This window comes from Physella acuta, unplaced genomic scaffold, assembly GCF_028476545.2.
Source record: "Physella acuta isolate Inbredline_101_S28 unplaced genomic scaffold, ASM2847654v3 ptg002047l, whole genome shotgun sequence".
Taxonomy (NCBI): domain Eukaryota; kingdom Metazoa; phylum Mollusca; class Gastropoda; family Physidae; genus Physella; species Physella acuta.
Window position 1 is genome coordinate 1 of NW_026733550.1, and position 17070 is coordinate 17070.

General features: G+C 38.6%; 2 protein-coding genes across 2 annotated transcripts; both read left to right on the plus strand.

Annotated features, from left to right (window-relative positions):
- The first annotated feature begins 2628 nt into the window (after positions 1 to 2628).
- Positions 2629 to 13701, plus strand: LOC131931887 (CX3C chemokine receptor 1-like). Its single transcript, XM_059288714.1, has 10 exons — positions 2629 to 2742; positions 4874 to 5087; positions 5669 to 5843; positions 7230 to 7322; positions 8081 to 8197; positions 8721 to 8887; positions 9758 to 9898; positions 10610 to 10783; positions 11289 to 11538; positions 13670 to 13701. The coding sequence occupies exons 2-9, from the start codon at positions 4955 to 4957 to the stop codon at positions 11504 to 11506; spliced, it is 1218 nt and encodes a 405-aa protein (XP_059144697.1). The 5' UTR covers positions 2629 to 2742; positions 4874 to 4954; the 3' UTR covers positions 11507 to 11538; positions 13670 to 13701.
- On the plus strand, positions 3416 to 4669 carry LOC131931884 (collagen alpha-2(I) chain-like). The gene has a single exon (XM_059288712.1). It carries the CDS (start codon positions 3416 to 3418, stop codon positions 4667 to 4669), a length of 1254 nt encoding a protein of 417 aa, XP_059144695.1.
- Positions 13702 to 17070: the final 3369 nt, after the last annotated feature.

Here is a 17070-nt window from a genome sequence, read left to right on the forward strand (position 1 = left end):
TTAAATTATTGAAACATAAAACCAAACTAAATATTCATGATGGCTTTAGTAAACAAAACGTTATCTGGATTTAATTAACGATAATTACAAAATGTGTAGTTAAGGTAGTTATGTCCCTTTATGTTTTCAGTCCGCTATCAGCTGATCCTATTGGCAGTGGTGAGCAACTGTCAGTTTGTCGTCACGTGTTTCCCAATGGCCGTCCTGTACTTCAACATTGCGAGGTTGTTCGACCTCAAGACTGAGGTTGGCAGGGCTCGTGCTAATATGTGTGAGTGTTTTAAATGGTGTGTTTGTACAGGTTTATTTCACTTATTGTATTTGAATTGGTGGATTTTGATTGTTGTGTTCAATTTTATTCAGAGTTTCATCCAGGTAACTCTTTGGGGGGGTGCTCGTCCCCCCAACCCCCCCCCCCCCCCCCCCAACCTTATAAGTACCACTTTAATTAAGTACCTGTATTATTTTTAATTTAATATGAGTTTAAAAAATTATTGATGTAATTAATAGTACGTGTCGCGCGTTTTACCACGCCGTCCCGAAATTTGTATAAGGTAAGTGTTCAGTTGGGTCACCACTACGACCAACCATCCCAACATAACCCCAACATAAACCTTTTGTTGTTGACCACAGGGACCGACATCGCTGGCTTCCTCCTCTACGCCAACAACGCCACCAACTACATCATCTACTGTTTCTTCGGGAAGAAGTTCCGCAAGGAGGTCAAGTTGCTCTTCCGTGGGATTCTGCAGGCACTGTGTGGGAAGTCTGGGAAAAGGGCGTCTCAGGCTGCACGCCCAAGTTGGCGGAAAGGTATGCTGGGAGCGTCTTTAACTACACACTCTTGATTAGGACGAGGTCATAGATGTAGGCTTTGTGACACAAACCAAAATCTCTCTCTCCATCTCTCTCGCGTGAAATATATATATATATATATATATATATATATATATATATATATATATATATATATATATATATATATATATATATATATATATATATATAATATATATATGTTTTATGTGTGTATGTATGTGCGTATGAATTTACACACTAGAAATCAATAATTGTAACTATTTTTACGTTACTGGACAAGGTTCTTCTCAGTCAAGGAAAAGTTTACCGACGATTCTTATACAAAGGGCTACAGAGGTCACTCGGTCCATGTCTATGATAGGTACATGTTTGCGTACATGTGATGACAGTGTGTAAATGGCGTCACAGTGTGAACACGTGATCACAGTATGTACATGTTGCCATATAATGTGGCCTATATGTCAAATGAAAAGTACCAGCATATGACAGATTAAAAGTACCAATATCTGACAGATGAAACGTACCAATATCTGACAGATGAAACGTACCAATATCTGACAGATGAAACGTACCAATATCTGACAGATGAAACGTACCAATATCTGACAGATGAAACGTACCAATATCTGACAGATGAAACGTACCAATATCTGACAGATGAAACGTACCAATATCTGACAGATGAAACGTACCAATATCTCCAGTTGACTGGGTTAGGCTAAATACTTTAGTGTTAAATGATGTACTCACCTTTAATTAATCACGGACCTCTCTGTTATCCACAGACCACTCCAAGCACTCAGAACCCAGAGATCCAGAAGTGCCTGCCAACCCCACAGCAACCACAGAGTCCATAGCACCCAGAGCATCGATAGCACCCACTGAGTCCATAGCACCCACTGAATCCATAGCACCCACTGCAACCGCCACCTCAGACCAAAGTAGTTACTTATTCTGAACGTCAAGGCTTCGGGGACTACCACTAGACACAGACCAGTACCCCCAAGCTCCCCGTACCTGCCCCCCCCCCCCCAAACATACACCCCTTTGTAACACCCTGCATTCATAAGTGTAGTTAATATTTTGGTCACTAAACTTACAACTAAAACTATTGTGAAAATAACCTTAATCTGAAAACATAAAATAACAATGAGTAACATATAGGCTTTAAGTAATTTATCAGCTTCAAATAACCAAAATCTGAAAATACTTTTACACTACATTTTTAATGTCAATGGGTAGCAAATAAACAAACATGCTATAAGTAGTTTATGAAACTCAATTAACCTAAACATGCATATACCTTGAGCTTACATCGTTTAAAACAAGGCTAACAAATAAATAATTTATCAGATTAATTAATACACCCTTAATAATAGCGGCTCCCATATTCTTAAGATAAAAAAAATAAAAATTAAAAAAAAAAAAAAAAAAGTGTAAAATGCAGTAGTTTTCTGAGTTTTCAGATGTGTGTATTAATTTATCTCACTCTCTACATCCCCCACAACTTAAATTACGTTTTCCTCTATTTTATGCTTATTTTGATGTGTAAAAGTAAAAAAAAAAATGTTGATGTTAAAATGTAATGTGGATCAATTTAAATGTAGTTATTCGAACTCATGTTTGCATAGTTATACAGAGAAATAAATATGTTGTAATGCGTACACTTTTTAATGCGTTATTTTTTTTTTATCCATTGAGTTAAATTCTTTCATTTTCTTCAAATGACATTTTTGAAAATTGTTTTCGCACCAGTGTGCACTGAACTGTGAAATACGCGCACCAAGAAGATCAACTTCCGGTGCAATCTAAATAGTGTTTATGGTTTGCAATCTAGATAAATGTTTATGGTTTGCTAACAAAGTTAATAAAGCTCTTGCATTGTAATAATTACAACAACTAGACAAAGTTCAAATCTTAAAGGTGCATGCTTTGTTGTCAACTTTTCAGTTAGTCGTACCGTGATTTCAGATCTAGAATCGCAATTAATTCATTAGTTGTTTTTTTTTGTTTTTAAAGTACGCTAAAGAAATAATGTTTGCAGGCTAAGCTAGTGAGTAGATTCTAGAATCTAGCTAGTAGTTCTAGAATCTAGTTCTGCATCTAATAGATGTATAGATAAGAAATTCTAGAATCTAGTTCTGCATCTAAAAAATGTATAGATATGATATTCTAGAATCTAGATCTACATCTAATAGATGTATATTGTATAGATAGGATATTCTTATTCTAGAATCTAGATCTACAGCTAATAGATGTATAGATAGGATATTCTAGAATCTAGATCTACTTCTAATAGATGTATAGATAGGATATTCTAGAATCTAGATCTACATCTAATAGATGTATAGATAGGATATTCTAGAATCTAGTTCTGCATCTAAAAAATGTATAGATATGATATTCTAGAATCTAGATCTACATCTAATAGATGTATATTGTATAGATAGGATATTCTAGAATCTAGATCTACAGCTAATAGATGTATAGATAGGATATTCTAGAATCTAGATCTACATCTAATAGATGTATAGATAGGATATGTATTAATAGAATTATACTAGAACTATGTGATTAGGTTTTTTTTCTCGTGTAAATGTTGGGCTTCAAGCTCACATACATACCATCAGAGCTGGGTGGACTTAGACACTCACAGGTTCTAGGGTCTCAGCGACTCACAGGTCCCAGGGTCTCAGGGGCTCACAGGTCACAGGGTCTCATGGACTCACAGGTCCCAGGGTCTCATGGACTCACAGGTCCCAGGGTCTCACAGGTCCCAGGGTCTCACAGGTCCCAGGGTCTCAGGGAATCACAGGCCCCAGGGTCTCACAGGCCCCAGGGTCTCACAGGTTCCAGGGTCTCATGGACTCACAGGTCCCAGGGTCTCACAGGTCCCAGGGTCTCACAGGCCCCAGGGTCTCACAGGTCCCAGGGTCTCACAGGCCCCAGGGTCTCACAGGTTCCAGGGTCTCATGGACTCACAGGTCCCAGGGTCTCACAGGTCCCAGGGTCTCACAGGTCCCAGGGTCTCACAGGTCCCAGGGTCTCACAGGTCCCAGGGTCTCACAGGCCCCAGGGTCTCACAGGCCCCAGGGTCTCACAGGTCCCAGGGTCTCACAGGCCCCAGGGTCTCACAGGTCCCAGGGTCTCACAGGCCCCAGGGTCTCACAGGCCCCAGGGTCTCACAGGCCCCAGGGTCTCACAGGTTCCAGGGTCTCATGGACTCACAGGTCCCAGGGTCTCACAGGTCCCAGGGTCTCACAGGCCCCAGGGTCTCACAGGTCCCAGGGTCTCATGGACTCACAGGTCCCAGGGTCTCATGGACTCACAGGTCCCAGGGTCTCACAGGTCCCAGGGTCTCACAGGTCCCAGGGTCTCATGGACTCACAGGTCCCAGGGTCTCATGGACTCACAGGTCCCAGTGTCTCACAGGTCCCAGGGTCTCACAGGTCCCAGGGTCTCACAGGTCCCAGGGTCTCATGGACTCACAGGTCCCAGGGTCTCACAGGCCCCAGGGTCTCACAGGTTCCAGGGTCTCATGGACTCACAGGTCCCAGGGTCTCACAGGTCCCAGGGTCTCACAGGCCCCAGGGTCTCACAGGTCCCAGGGTCTCACAGGTCCCAGGGTCTCACAGGTCCCAGGGTCTCACAGCTCCCAGGGTCTCACAGGTTCCAGGGTCTCATGGACTCACAGGTCCCAGGGTCTCATGGACTCACAGGTCCCAGGGTCTCACAGGTCCCAGGGTCTCATGGACTCACAGGCCCCAGGGTCTCATGGACTCACAGGTCTCAGGGTCTCATGGACTCACAGGTCCCAGGGACTCACAGGTTCCGGGGACTCAGGGACTAACAGGTCCCAGGGACTCAAAGGTCACAAAGACCCAGGGACTCAAGGTCCCAGAGATACGATACCCACAGGTCCCAGAGACTTAGGGACTCACTTCTCCTAACTGAGATCCGAACTCGACCTCTGGGTTGGCAGCCAAACGCTTATATCTATGAATATATTTGTAGAGATATCAACAATTTCTTCCTTTAATACAACTATACACAGGCCTGATGTGTGAAGGAAACCTACCTTTATCAAACACACACCTGAGCAGGTGAGGTGTCTAAGGTCAAGGTCGGACCTAAGATGGAGTTTGTAGCTGGTCAGAGCTCGCATGAGAATAACACGGCGGTGCTGGCGGAAGTGGAGAGGATCACGAGCATCACAAACGATATCGTGTTGCTGTCGTACTCGATGATGTTGACTGTTGGTGTCCCAGGTAGGGTGATATAGGTGTCACAGGTAGGGTGAATTGGTGTCCTAGGTAAGGTGAATTTGGTCATAGGTAAGGTAAATTGGGAGTCACAGGTAAGGTGAATTAGGTCATAGGTAAGGTAAATTGGGAGTCACAGGTAAGGAGAATTAGGTCATAGGTAAAGTGAATTGGGTCATAGGTAAGTTGTCACGGGTAAGGTAAATTATGTGTCATAGGTAAGAGCGAAGGGCTAATAATAATAGGTGGACCCAGGTAAGAATAAAGGCTAATAGTCAAGCTTGAAGGTCAAGCTAAACTGTTTTAACTGAGTCCAGATAGGTTGCGTTGTCCAGGTAATTTACGTTATATATATATATATATATATATATATATATATATATATATATATATATATATATATATATATAACTTTCTTTTTTATCAAGCCAGATTTGTGTGAGTGTCAACCATCTTTTTTATATTTTTTTTTATAAAGTTTTGTTTTAGATAGGGGGAGCTTACACCCACCCCCAAGGTCCAACATGTATTTATCCTTGCCCACACCACTGACCTCTCCCCCCCCCCCCCCCCACCTCCTTGTGCAGGCAACATCCTGACCGTGATCGTCCTCTCCAAGAAAAAGATGCGAGACACGGTCTTCTCCGTCTACCTCATCAGCATGTGCGGCCTCAACATCATCCTGCTGGTCACCATGTTCTCTTTCACCGTCACCCGCATCGTGCACCCTAACCTGCTGACACAGCATCAAAAGCTCTGTGTGTACGTGTAATCAATGTGTACTTAATGTGTGTACTTTATGTGTACTTTATGTGTACTCAATGTGTACTCAATCTATGTACTTAATGTATACTTATTGTGTGTACGTGTACTTAATGTGTACTTAATGTGTACTTTATTTGTACTTAATGTGTGTATTCAATGTGTACTTAATGTGTACTTTATGTGTACTCAATGTGTACGTAATCTGTACTCAATGTGTACTTATTGTGTACTTAATCTGTGTACTTAATGTGAACTCAATATGTACTTAATGTGTACTCAATGTGTACTTAATGTGTGTACTCAATGTGTACTTCATATGTACTCAATGTGTACTTAATGTGTACTCAATGTGTACTTAATGTGCACTTAATGTACACTCACTACATGTGTAATCAATGAGTACTTAATGTGTACAGACCGTGTACTCAATATATGTATACAAATGTGTACTTTGTATATACACACATGTATACTCATTGTGTACTTAATGTTACTCATCAATGTGTATTCAATATGTACTCAATGTGTATTCAATGTGTATTCAACATGTAGGCACTAGCTGGTTTACTCAAAATGTACTCAATATGTACGCATTAATTGGTCTCAACTCAGCTGTTAAGGGTACCTGACCCATATATGTGAAAGTATACGCGACAGGGTATAGTGCTGCCCAATTTATTCCTTCATATGCCGAGATCAAGAAACAGATAAACTCTACTTCATTTTGTCTAAAAGAAAAGATAGACTTTTTATTATTTTATAGTTATGACTTAGACTATATAAGGGTCGTACGTTTCATGTAATTTTCAAGTGTGGCCAAGTTGGTGTACATATACTTCATTATGGAAACTAAAAGACATTAGGCAATATGCGGTTATCTGACAACTATTAAAAGACTCGTTGTTTTTTCAAAAATGGAATCGAATTCTACCATGTCTACTTTAAGATGCTTATTAACAGGTCGTACGTAATATGCAAATTCTTAAGTGTGAAGAAGTTCTTTAAAGTCAATAGCATTGTGTTAACTAACAGGTCTTAGGAAATATGTTAGTTACTGACTACTTATCTAATTCAAGATTTATTTAGTTTCTAAGTGTGGTGTTCTTTTAATAAACATGTCTTAGTCAATATACTAGCTACTGATTACTTATCTAATACAAGCCTTCTTTCGTTTCTTAAGTGTGATGTTCTTTTACGTCTACTTCATTGTGTTAACTAACAGGCGTTAGGAAATATACTTATCTAATCCAAGACTTCTTTCGTTTCTGAAGTGTGATGAAGTTTTTTTACGTCTACTTCATTGTGTTAACTAACAGGCCTTAATCAATATACTAGCTACTAATTACTTATCTAATGCAAGACTTTTTGTTTTTGTTTCTGAAGTGTGATGAAGTTCTTCTACGTCTACTTCATGATGCTGTCTAGCTGGTATGTCGTCATCATCACCGCCTGTAGATTTTTCTACCTGGTCCAGAGGTAATGGGTGAGTTGGGTCGTTACTTATTACCTAGTGACGTCATCGCGTCGTTACCTAGTGGTGTCATCGCGTCGTTACCTAGTGGTGTCATAAGTCGTTAATTAGTGACGTCATCAGTCGAATTTAGTAATGTCTAATATATCAATGTCCAATGTATCAATGTCCAATATATCAATGTCCAATATAACATTGTCAATGTATCAATGTCCAATATATCAATGTCCAATATAACATTGTCAATGTATCAATGTCCAATATATCAATGTCCAATATAACATTGTCAATGTATCAATGTCCAATATATCAATGTGCAATGTATCAATATCCAATATAACAATGTCCAACGAAATAATGTATCAATGTCCAATTCATAAATGTCTAATTCTAACATTGGCGCTTTGTCGTAATGTATTAGTGACCAATTGTATCCATGTCTAATTGTATTCATGTCCACTAGTATCTATATCCACTATTATCCATGTCCAATTGTATTCATCTAAACTTGTATCCATGACCACTTGTATCCACATCCACCTGAATCCATGCCCAATTATATTCATGTTCACTTGTATCCATATCCAGTTGTATCAATGTCCAATTATAAAGTTATCCTATTGCATCCATGTCCACTTATATCCGTGTGCACTTGTATCCATGTTGGCTTTTATCCATGTCCAATTATATCCACGTCTACTTGTATTAATAACCAATAATATCCATATCCCATTATCCCATATATCCATCCCGTGTTTGACAGAACGAAGCAACTAACGACATGCAACCCTCTCGTGGTCCTCATCATAACAACCCTCGCACTCGCTGCTGTAACTATTCCGTTAATAGTGGATGGTATAGTGTTCATCTCGCATTCAGGGTGAGCTCTGCTATACAATATATATATATATATATATATATATATATATATATATATATATATATATATATATATATATATATATATATATATATATATATATAAAGATCAAATCGAAATACAAAGCATGCACACACCTAGGGTCCGGTCACGTCGGTCTCCGGCCACAGAACGCTCATAAATTATTCTGGTGACCCCTTGGTAGACGCCCGCGCCGTGAGAACCGGGCGCCGTCCTGTCGTTTAGGGGTAGGGGCAACATTACCCCCCATCCAGCTACGACCAACCAAGCATACAACTACACAAAAAACAAGCAACCTGTGACAACTATTTAAAATAACCAGCCAATCATTTAGTACCAGCCAACATATATATATATATATATATATATATATATATATATATATATATATATATATATATATATATATATATATATATATATATATATATATATATACGTTTAGTTTAAATCATGTAACGAGATAGTATCCGAGTACCTGTTCCCATCTGTACATCCACAGGGAGGAAGTGGAGTGTTACCTACAACATACGACCTACCATGTCAAAGTTTTAGCAGGCCTTCAGCTTTTAATACCTGCCCTGCTGTTGTTTTTTCTCAATGGGGGGCTACTCTACCTGCATTTTAGGACTCATTCGGGGCTAATGAGCACGGAGCAGTCCTCTAAAAGTAAGTAGTTATTGTCGGCATGATGTAGAATTCGAAAAGTAAGTAGGGTTTATGTGCAATAAGAAGTCTTCCAAAAGTAAGTATTACTTGTGAACATTTGGTAGAATTCGAAAAGTAACTAGGGTTTATTTAAAAAGAGTAGTCTTGCAAAAGTAAGTAGCGAATTTTGGCATTTTGCAGAATTCGAAAAGAAAGTAGGGCTTACATGCAATAAGCATATTATTATTGTGCAAAATTTGTAAAGTAAGTAAAGTTTATGTGCAATAAGAAGTCTTCCAACAGTAAGTACTGATTGTGGGCGTTTAGAATAATTCGAAAAGTAAGTAGGGTTAATGTGCTATGCTATGAGCAGTTTTCCAAAAGTACGTAGTTAATTTTGGCATTGTGTAGAATTCGAAAAGTAAGTAGGTTTATGTGCAATGGCAAGTTTTCCAAAAGTAAGTATTGATCGTAAACATTGTGCAGATTTCTATAAGTAAGTAGGGCTTATGTGGAATGGGAAGTTTTCCAACAGTAAGTAGTGACTGTAAACATTGTGCAGAGTTCGAAACGTAAGTTTTCCAAAAGTAAGTAGTGATTGTAAACATTGTGCAGTATTTGTAAAGTAAGTAGGGTGTATGTGCAATGAGAAGTCTTCCAAAAGTAAGTACTGATTGTGGGCGTTTTGAATAATTCGAAAAGTAAGTACTGTTTATATTCAATGAGCAGTCTCCCAACAGTAGGTAGTGATTGTAAACATTGTGCAGATTTCGAAAAGTAAGTAGGTTTATGTGCAATGGGAACTTTTCCAACAGTAGGTAGTGATTGTGAACATTGTGCAGAGTTCAAATCATAAGTAGGGTTTATGAGAGTTTCCCTGTCCATCCCCAGTTAGACAACAGCTCGTCGTGTTGGTGGTTTTGTCCAACATCCAGTTCTTGGTGACGTCAACGCCCATCTTGGTCCTCTACACCAACATGACCAAATGGTTCGACATCGACAGCGCTTTAGGAGAAGCTCGCTCGAAATTCTGTTAGTCACCACTTTTTATTTCTTGACAGACCGGTCTAACAAAACATTTTGGTTGGCCTTTGTGATTTAGAGATAAAGTTGATGGAAAAGCCGTGTTTGCATTTGATATTTTGAAACTAACGCTCCAAAGAAAAATTATCGCAATGTGTTTTTTTTTCTTTGTAAATATTATTATGCAAAGTTAAACATTTGTAGTGTTATTTGAAAAAAAGTAGACCAAATTTTAGTAAGTTGAGATTGTACTTTTCAATTATGACAAGAATGGTCGAAATTATATAATTGTTCTAAACACCGTCTTAGAATTTGTTAGATGGAACTTCATATAATACAACGAACATTGTGCGGAGCAACATTTTAATATGCTTAAATAGAAAGTTTTAAATTTTTCTTCTAATTTGTTCTATTTTTTAAAAAAAAAACTATAATTATTCGTATTTTATAAAATTAAAAATAAGGCTTAAATTATTTAAAATTCATTGTATTCAGAAATATGTTATTCTTTAAGAAAATACATATTTTTATATATTTTAAGATACAGAAGATACCAGTTTAAATTAGTAGCCTCTGGATTATTTTTTTAATGTTAATTTACGTATTATTTAATATTTTGTATAATTAAGTTGGCTATTATTAAATGTGCAATATTGTAACACCGTATTATAGTATTGGGGCCTACTCTACTTCATCTGCTTTATCCGGTACTGGTTCCAGGGTTGAACATCACGTTGGTGATCCTCTATAGTAACAACGCCACGAATTTCTTCATCTATTGTTTCTTTGGCAAGAGATTCAGGGCTGAGCTAGTGCGGACGGTCAGGAGGTGGTTTGGGCTGTTCATTGATTTGGATAGTTATGATAGTGAAATGGAAACACGGTTGGGAAAAGGTAAACTGGATGGGTGGATGGATGGATGGGTGGGTGGGTGGATGGGTGGGTGGGTGGGTGGGTGGGTGGATGGATGGATGGATCGGTGGGTGGGTGGATGGATGGATGGATGGATGGATGGATGGATGGATGGATGGTGGGTGTGTGGGTGAATGGGTGGATTTACGGATGGGTGGGTGTGTGTATGGATGGGTGTGTGGGTGGGTGTGAGGGTGGGTGGTGGATGGATGGATGGATGGATGGATGGATGGATGGATGGATGGATGGATGGATGGATGGATGGATGGATGGATGGATGGATGGATGGATGGATGGATGGATGGATGGATGGATGGATGGATGGATGGATGGTGGGTGTGTGGGTGTGTGGGTGAATGAGTGGATTGGTGGGTGGGTGGATGGATGGGTGGATGGATGGATGGATGGATGGATGGACTTTAGCTCTACTGATTAAAAAAATCAACTTGGGATATACGCATGTTTATCCAAACTCTACCTTATCCAGAATCCGGCAAGGCGCAAGAAAACGTGACATCGGTCCCTCCAGTCAGTGTCGCCGAGGACACCAAGTCCCAGACCGTGACGGAGAAGAACACGTTGTTCACGACGGAGATGAAGTCTGAGATGACGTTGATGAAGAGACCCAGTAGACAGAGCGCCGTAGATCCAGAGAGCCGGTTCTATGCTGAGAGTTTTGTCTCGTCTTCAGAAGCCATCGACTGATGTGAAACTCTGGGGAGGAGGTGTGATTGGAGGTGGGTCTTTAAATATAAATAGGCTAGTGTCTAGTGTGGTTGGTCTAAAAGTCCAAAATTTTGTCTCGACTTCACAGGCCATTGATTGATGTGTGCCTAGGGGAAGGGTGTATGGTGGGAGGTGGGTCTTTAAATATACATAGGCTAGTGTCTAGTGTGGTTGGTCTAAAAGTCCAAAATTTTGTCTCGTCTTCAGAAGCCATCGACTGATGTGTGCCTAGGGGGAGGGGGTGTGATTGTAGGTGTGTCTTTAAACAAAAGGCTAGTGTGTAGCGGGGGGGGGGGGGGGGGGGGGCGGGGGGTTCAGACCGCACCGGGTGACACCTTTTAGGGGAGTGACACCAACGCGAAAATTAGCAAAATAGATAGAGAAAAATGATAATTCCACTTAATATAGTTATTAATTCGAGTGTTAAAAAGTCTTTTTTGGGCAAATTTGACAAATCCCGACAAGGGTGGAGGGGGGGGGGGGGGGTCGCAAATCGAAAGGTTGACGGGGGAGGGGTGCAAATCGAAATTTGAGTGGGGGGGGGGGGGGGTAAAAGTTTGTCCCCGGGGGGCGGGAAGGGTCGCTACGCCTCTGGGGGTGACACCATTAAGTGTCGCACCGGGTGACACCCGACCTCGCTACGCCACCGGTGTGTAGTTTTGGTCGGCTTATACGGGTATGAAAATATTGAACAATCGGAAGATTTGTATAAGTGCTGTATGCTAGTTGATGAATGAATAAAATATAAGGATATGTGACGATTAATGAAATGTGTTTTTTAAGCAATGAGGTATTCAGAAATTAAATATACTAATAAAATTAGAAAAGTGAGTAGATTATATAAGACATACACATTTTGTTTTGACGGTTATTACCCAGTATGTTAACAATAACAATTCTTAGAAAGAATATTGGAAAATGTATATTTTCGTTTATATAATTACGAGCCGACCCGCGGCGTATTATACGCCGCTATTTAGACAAATTTAGTTGTTTTATTTTCTATTTTTCAGTAATTCATAATTTGTGAATTCGACAGTACCAATGCTGCCACTGAATATAGTTGCTTTAAAACACTATCAGTAGGTCGTTAAGAACGATAACCTCCCTCCCCTCCTTTTCCCAACCCCTCCCCCCCCCTCCCCCGTGAAAGCAGCCTCCTCTTAGTTACCTTTCCTAAGTTTAAAATCGTTTCAAACTAAATTATCCGCTCTACGATTGTAAACATTTAGCGTGAACCACAGCTCGCCAGACCATGTAGGGGTGGGGGTGGTAGGGAGCGCGCTTACAGCTTGGTGTTTTCTAACGTCTCCAAGAAGAGAATTATATATATATATATTATATATATATATATATATATATATATATATATATATATATATATATATATATATATATATATATATATATATATATATGTATATATATATATATATATATATATATATATATGTTTGTTCCAATGCATGTATGTCTATCATGAATTTTTAAAAGTATGTATGTATGTAGCTACTAAAGTATTTCGACTGTGAATGTTTCAATGTATGTATGTACTAACGCATCAATGTCTGTTGTGAATGTATCAATGTATGTCTGTTACAACGTATGTATGTCTATTAGGTATTTGTGAATAAAAATATACGCAAGTTACACGATAAACTTTTGGTGTAAAAAAAATCGAAGTGACTACTCGGAAGATTTTTCTCCCCAACGTCTCCACTTAGTCGGCAAAAGATAGCTCTGCATGCGCAGTGACCTATGGCTAGGGTTAGGGCTAGAATAAGGGTTAGGGTAGGATTAGGGATAGGATTAGGGATAGGGTTAGAGATAGGATTAGGGCTAGGGATATGATTAGGGCTAGGGTTAGGGTTAGGATTAGGGTTGGTGTTCGGGTTCAGCGGTTGTAAACACACGCATGCGTATCTTATTCCGGCTAGCATCGGCCAAAAAAATATACATAGCCATAACAGCCTAATGATGAACATATGACACACACATATGACACACACATATGATACACACATATGATACACACATATGACACACATATGACACACACATATGATACACACATATGATACACACATATGACACACACATACGATACACACATACGATACACACTGTATTTCATCTTTTCAGTACGGTGACGAATGCAGTTGTTGATAGACGAAGAACAATATAAAGGGACGGAACAGCCTTAAAACTGACTGTCAAAGTTTTTGGTCTGTTTCGTCTAACTCAGTCTGTGAAGAACCAATGTTGAGATGTGTAATAAAAAAAAATATCGAAACTGAAAGGCCGTTTTGTCTTTATTTGTTCTTGTTTAATTTTGAGTGCTCATACACAAGGGGTCGGCGTGGTCGAGTCGGTAAAGCTCATGGTTGCTAAACGTCTCGAGTTCGAACCCTCGGTCAGATGAGGCTCGTTAGCTGGGGACAGCCGCTCTTCTAGGAGAGACAACTCCAAAATCAAACAACTGCTGCCTTGTAGTTTGTTCTTGGTTGGATAAAGGCTATGGAAGCAAATCCAAAAAGAAAAGCAGGCTGAAATCTAAGTCGATGGCGCATAACCAGCTGACACGTAATCCTTAATTGTGTTGGAGGCGTAGTTGAGTCGGCAAAGCTCATGGATTTAAATTTGAAAAAAAGTCTCGAGTTCAAACCCTCTGGCAGATAAGGCTCGATCCCGCCCAACACTAAAAATTAAGAACGAAGAAGCAGCAGATATACACAGGCATATAATATATATATATATATATATATATATATATATATATATATATATATATATATATATATATATATATATATACATATATATATATATATATATATATATATATATATATATATATATATATATATATATATATATATATATATATAACAATCAATGTTACATAACACCCCCTACACACGCAAAAAAATTAGTTATTTAGTAACCATAGTAACTAAGTTAAGTAAGCAGTTTAAATACATATTTAATCGTAGTAACTGCAACTCGATAGATTTAGAAAGTAACCAAAATTTAACCAAAAATATTACATCTATTCTCTAGAATATATGATTGGTACTATAATTCAACAAAAACAAACGCTATACCAAGTAAGCTCAAATTTAGCCCATTAAAATTATACTTTAATTTTTTTTTTAACAAATTGTCTAAATATATAAAGCAGTTTATCATATTCCACTGCTAGTAGCGGATATTTAGTCAGGAGTTTGAAGACTGTTCTAGTAGAAAAAGAAGAAGCTTATAAAATTAAAAGACTTAAAACATTCAATACAATCGTTACTTTAGGTATATTTCACATTCTTTTGTTGTGAGTGTGTGGGTCTAACGATGAATAAAACAGATCAAAGAAACTTTATCTCTACGCTATTTACTTAAAGGTTTAAAAAAAAGTGTATAGAAATTTAGTTGTTTTTACAAGCTTTTATTTAACTCACTTCCTCGTCAGTCGTCAGTCGTCAGTCGTCAGTCTGTCTAGACGGAAACGCAGGAGTGAAAATTCGGACAGTTCTACTTGACCGACACGATTCACAGTTGGCACGTGGGTCAAGACATGAAGACAATGCAATCTGAAACTAAATTTGACTTAATTGGATGCCTAATTGATTTTTTATGAATTAATTAAAATTTGGACCGAATTAGTAGGCATGTCTAGCCAACCACACCACACGCGTCATCAATAGCTGCGCCATCACGACCACGTAATGGCTGCGTTCAAAAACCATTGCGCGCCTACTGAACGTGATATTCAGTAGGCGCGCAATGGTTTTTAGTCATGTAACTCTATTGTAGATAAAACATGTAAAGTACTGAAAAAAAATTCATAAAAAACGTTTTAATAACAAGCTTTTATGTAATGATGCACTAAAAAGTAGAAAATAAATTATAGACTACTATTTAAATAACTATAAAGAAAAGCGTGGGTGTCTTCCTTAACATTAGTAAAGGTATCCAATAGATACTAAAGTGACCCACGCTTTTCTTTATAGTTATTTAAATAGTAGTCTATAATTTATTTTCTACTTTTTAGTGCATCATTACATAAAAGCTTGTTATTAAAACGTTTTTTATGAATTTTTTTTTTAAATTCTGTTTTCGGAATTTAATCGATACAGTAAAATTGACTTCCGGTAAAAACAAACTTTGTTTTTCTGCTATAAAAAATTACGGGATTTAAATTTTAAAACAAATTCAATTACAATAATGCAAATATAGATTTACAATTTTAGTGTTGAAGATTAAATTGTTTTAAGTGAATGCGGTAATGTTTTATATTATAATACACTTGATCCGTTCAATCAAATATGATTCAGACAGTTTGTTACTAATGTAATAATTATTCTCATACTTTCACTATTTTTAATCAGTACATCTAGTTCTAGCTAGTGTGAAACAGTGAATATCGTATTAATAACCAATTATGCGGTCAAGACCAGATCATATAAGCTCAGTGTTATACGTGCAAGTCTCCCTAGGTTTTAGCGTGTAGGGCTCAGTCTCCCTAGGTTTAAGCGTATAGCCCCCCGGCCCCCCCCCCCCACCACACCCCAAGTTTTCCCAGTCTCTCTAGGTTTTAGCGTGTACCCCCCCACCCCCCCCCCCCAAGTTTTCCCAGTCTCCCTAGGTTTTAGCGTGTAATACCCCCCCCCCACCCCCACCAAGCTTTCCCAGTCTCGCTAAGTTTTAGCGTCTACCCCCCCCCCCCCCATCCCCCCCCCCCCAAGTTTTCCCAGTCTCCCTAGGTTTTAGCGTGTAGTGCCCCACCAAATTCTCGCACGTATCAGATCTGATCTGCTGTATTTATATCGCTTTCTACGCTATGCTAGGTCATGTAGGACTACCACAGTCAAGAAATGATTCAATTTTACTTGCCAGAAAACTAAAACGTCACTTCCTGAATGTAAAGACCTTAGCTAGCTCACGAACTTTACCCACGTGGTTCAAATTGGCCAATCAAATCAGGGTAAAGGATTGACGTTTCTCTTGTGGTATGGTGTAGTGAATCCACTGGATTAAAGTTTATTTTATCCACTGGATTAAATTAAAAGCTACTGTATCCACTGGATTAAAGCCTTTGCATCCACTGCATCATATAGTATTGTATCTACTAGAATAAATGCTTTTCTATCCATTGGATTAAATGCTAATTTATCCATTAAAGTCTATTGTATCCAAAGTATTAAAGGCTATTTTATCAACTGGATTAAAGATAATTGTATCAGCTGGATTAAAGGCCACCAATATCATTGGATTAAAGGCTATTCTATCCATAGTATTAAAGACTAATTTATCCACTGGATTAAAGGTTATTGTATCAACTGGATTAAAGGCTACTATATCCATTGGACTAAAGGCTATTCTATCCACTGGATTAACACCATGATCCACAACGACATCTACCGGATTAAAGACTAGTGTATCCACTTGATAAATGCTGGTGTATCCACTAGATTAAATTTTATTGTATCCACTGGATTAAAGGCTATTCTATCCACTGGATTAACACCATGATCCACAACGACATCTAC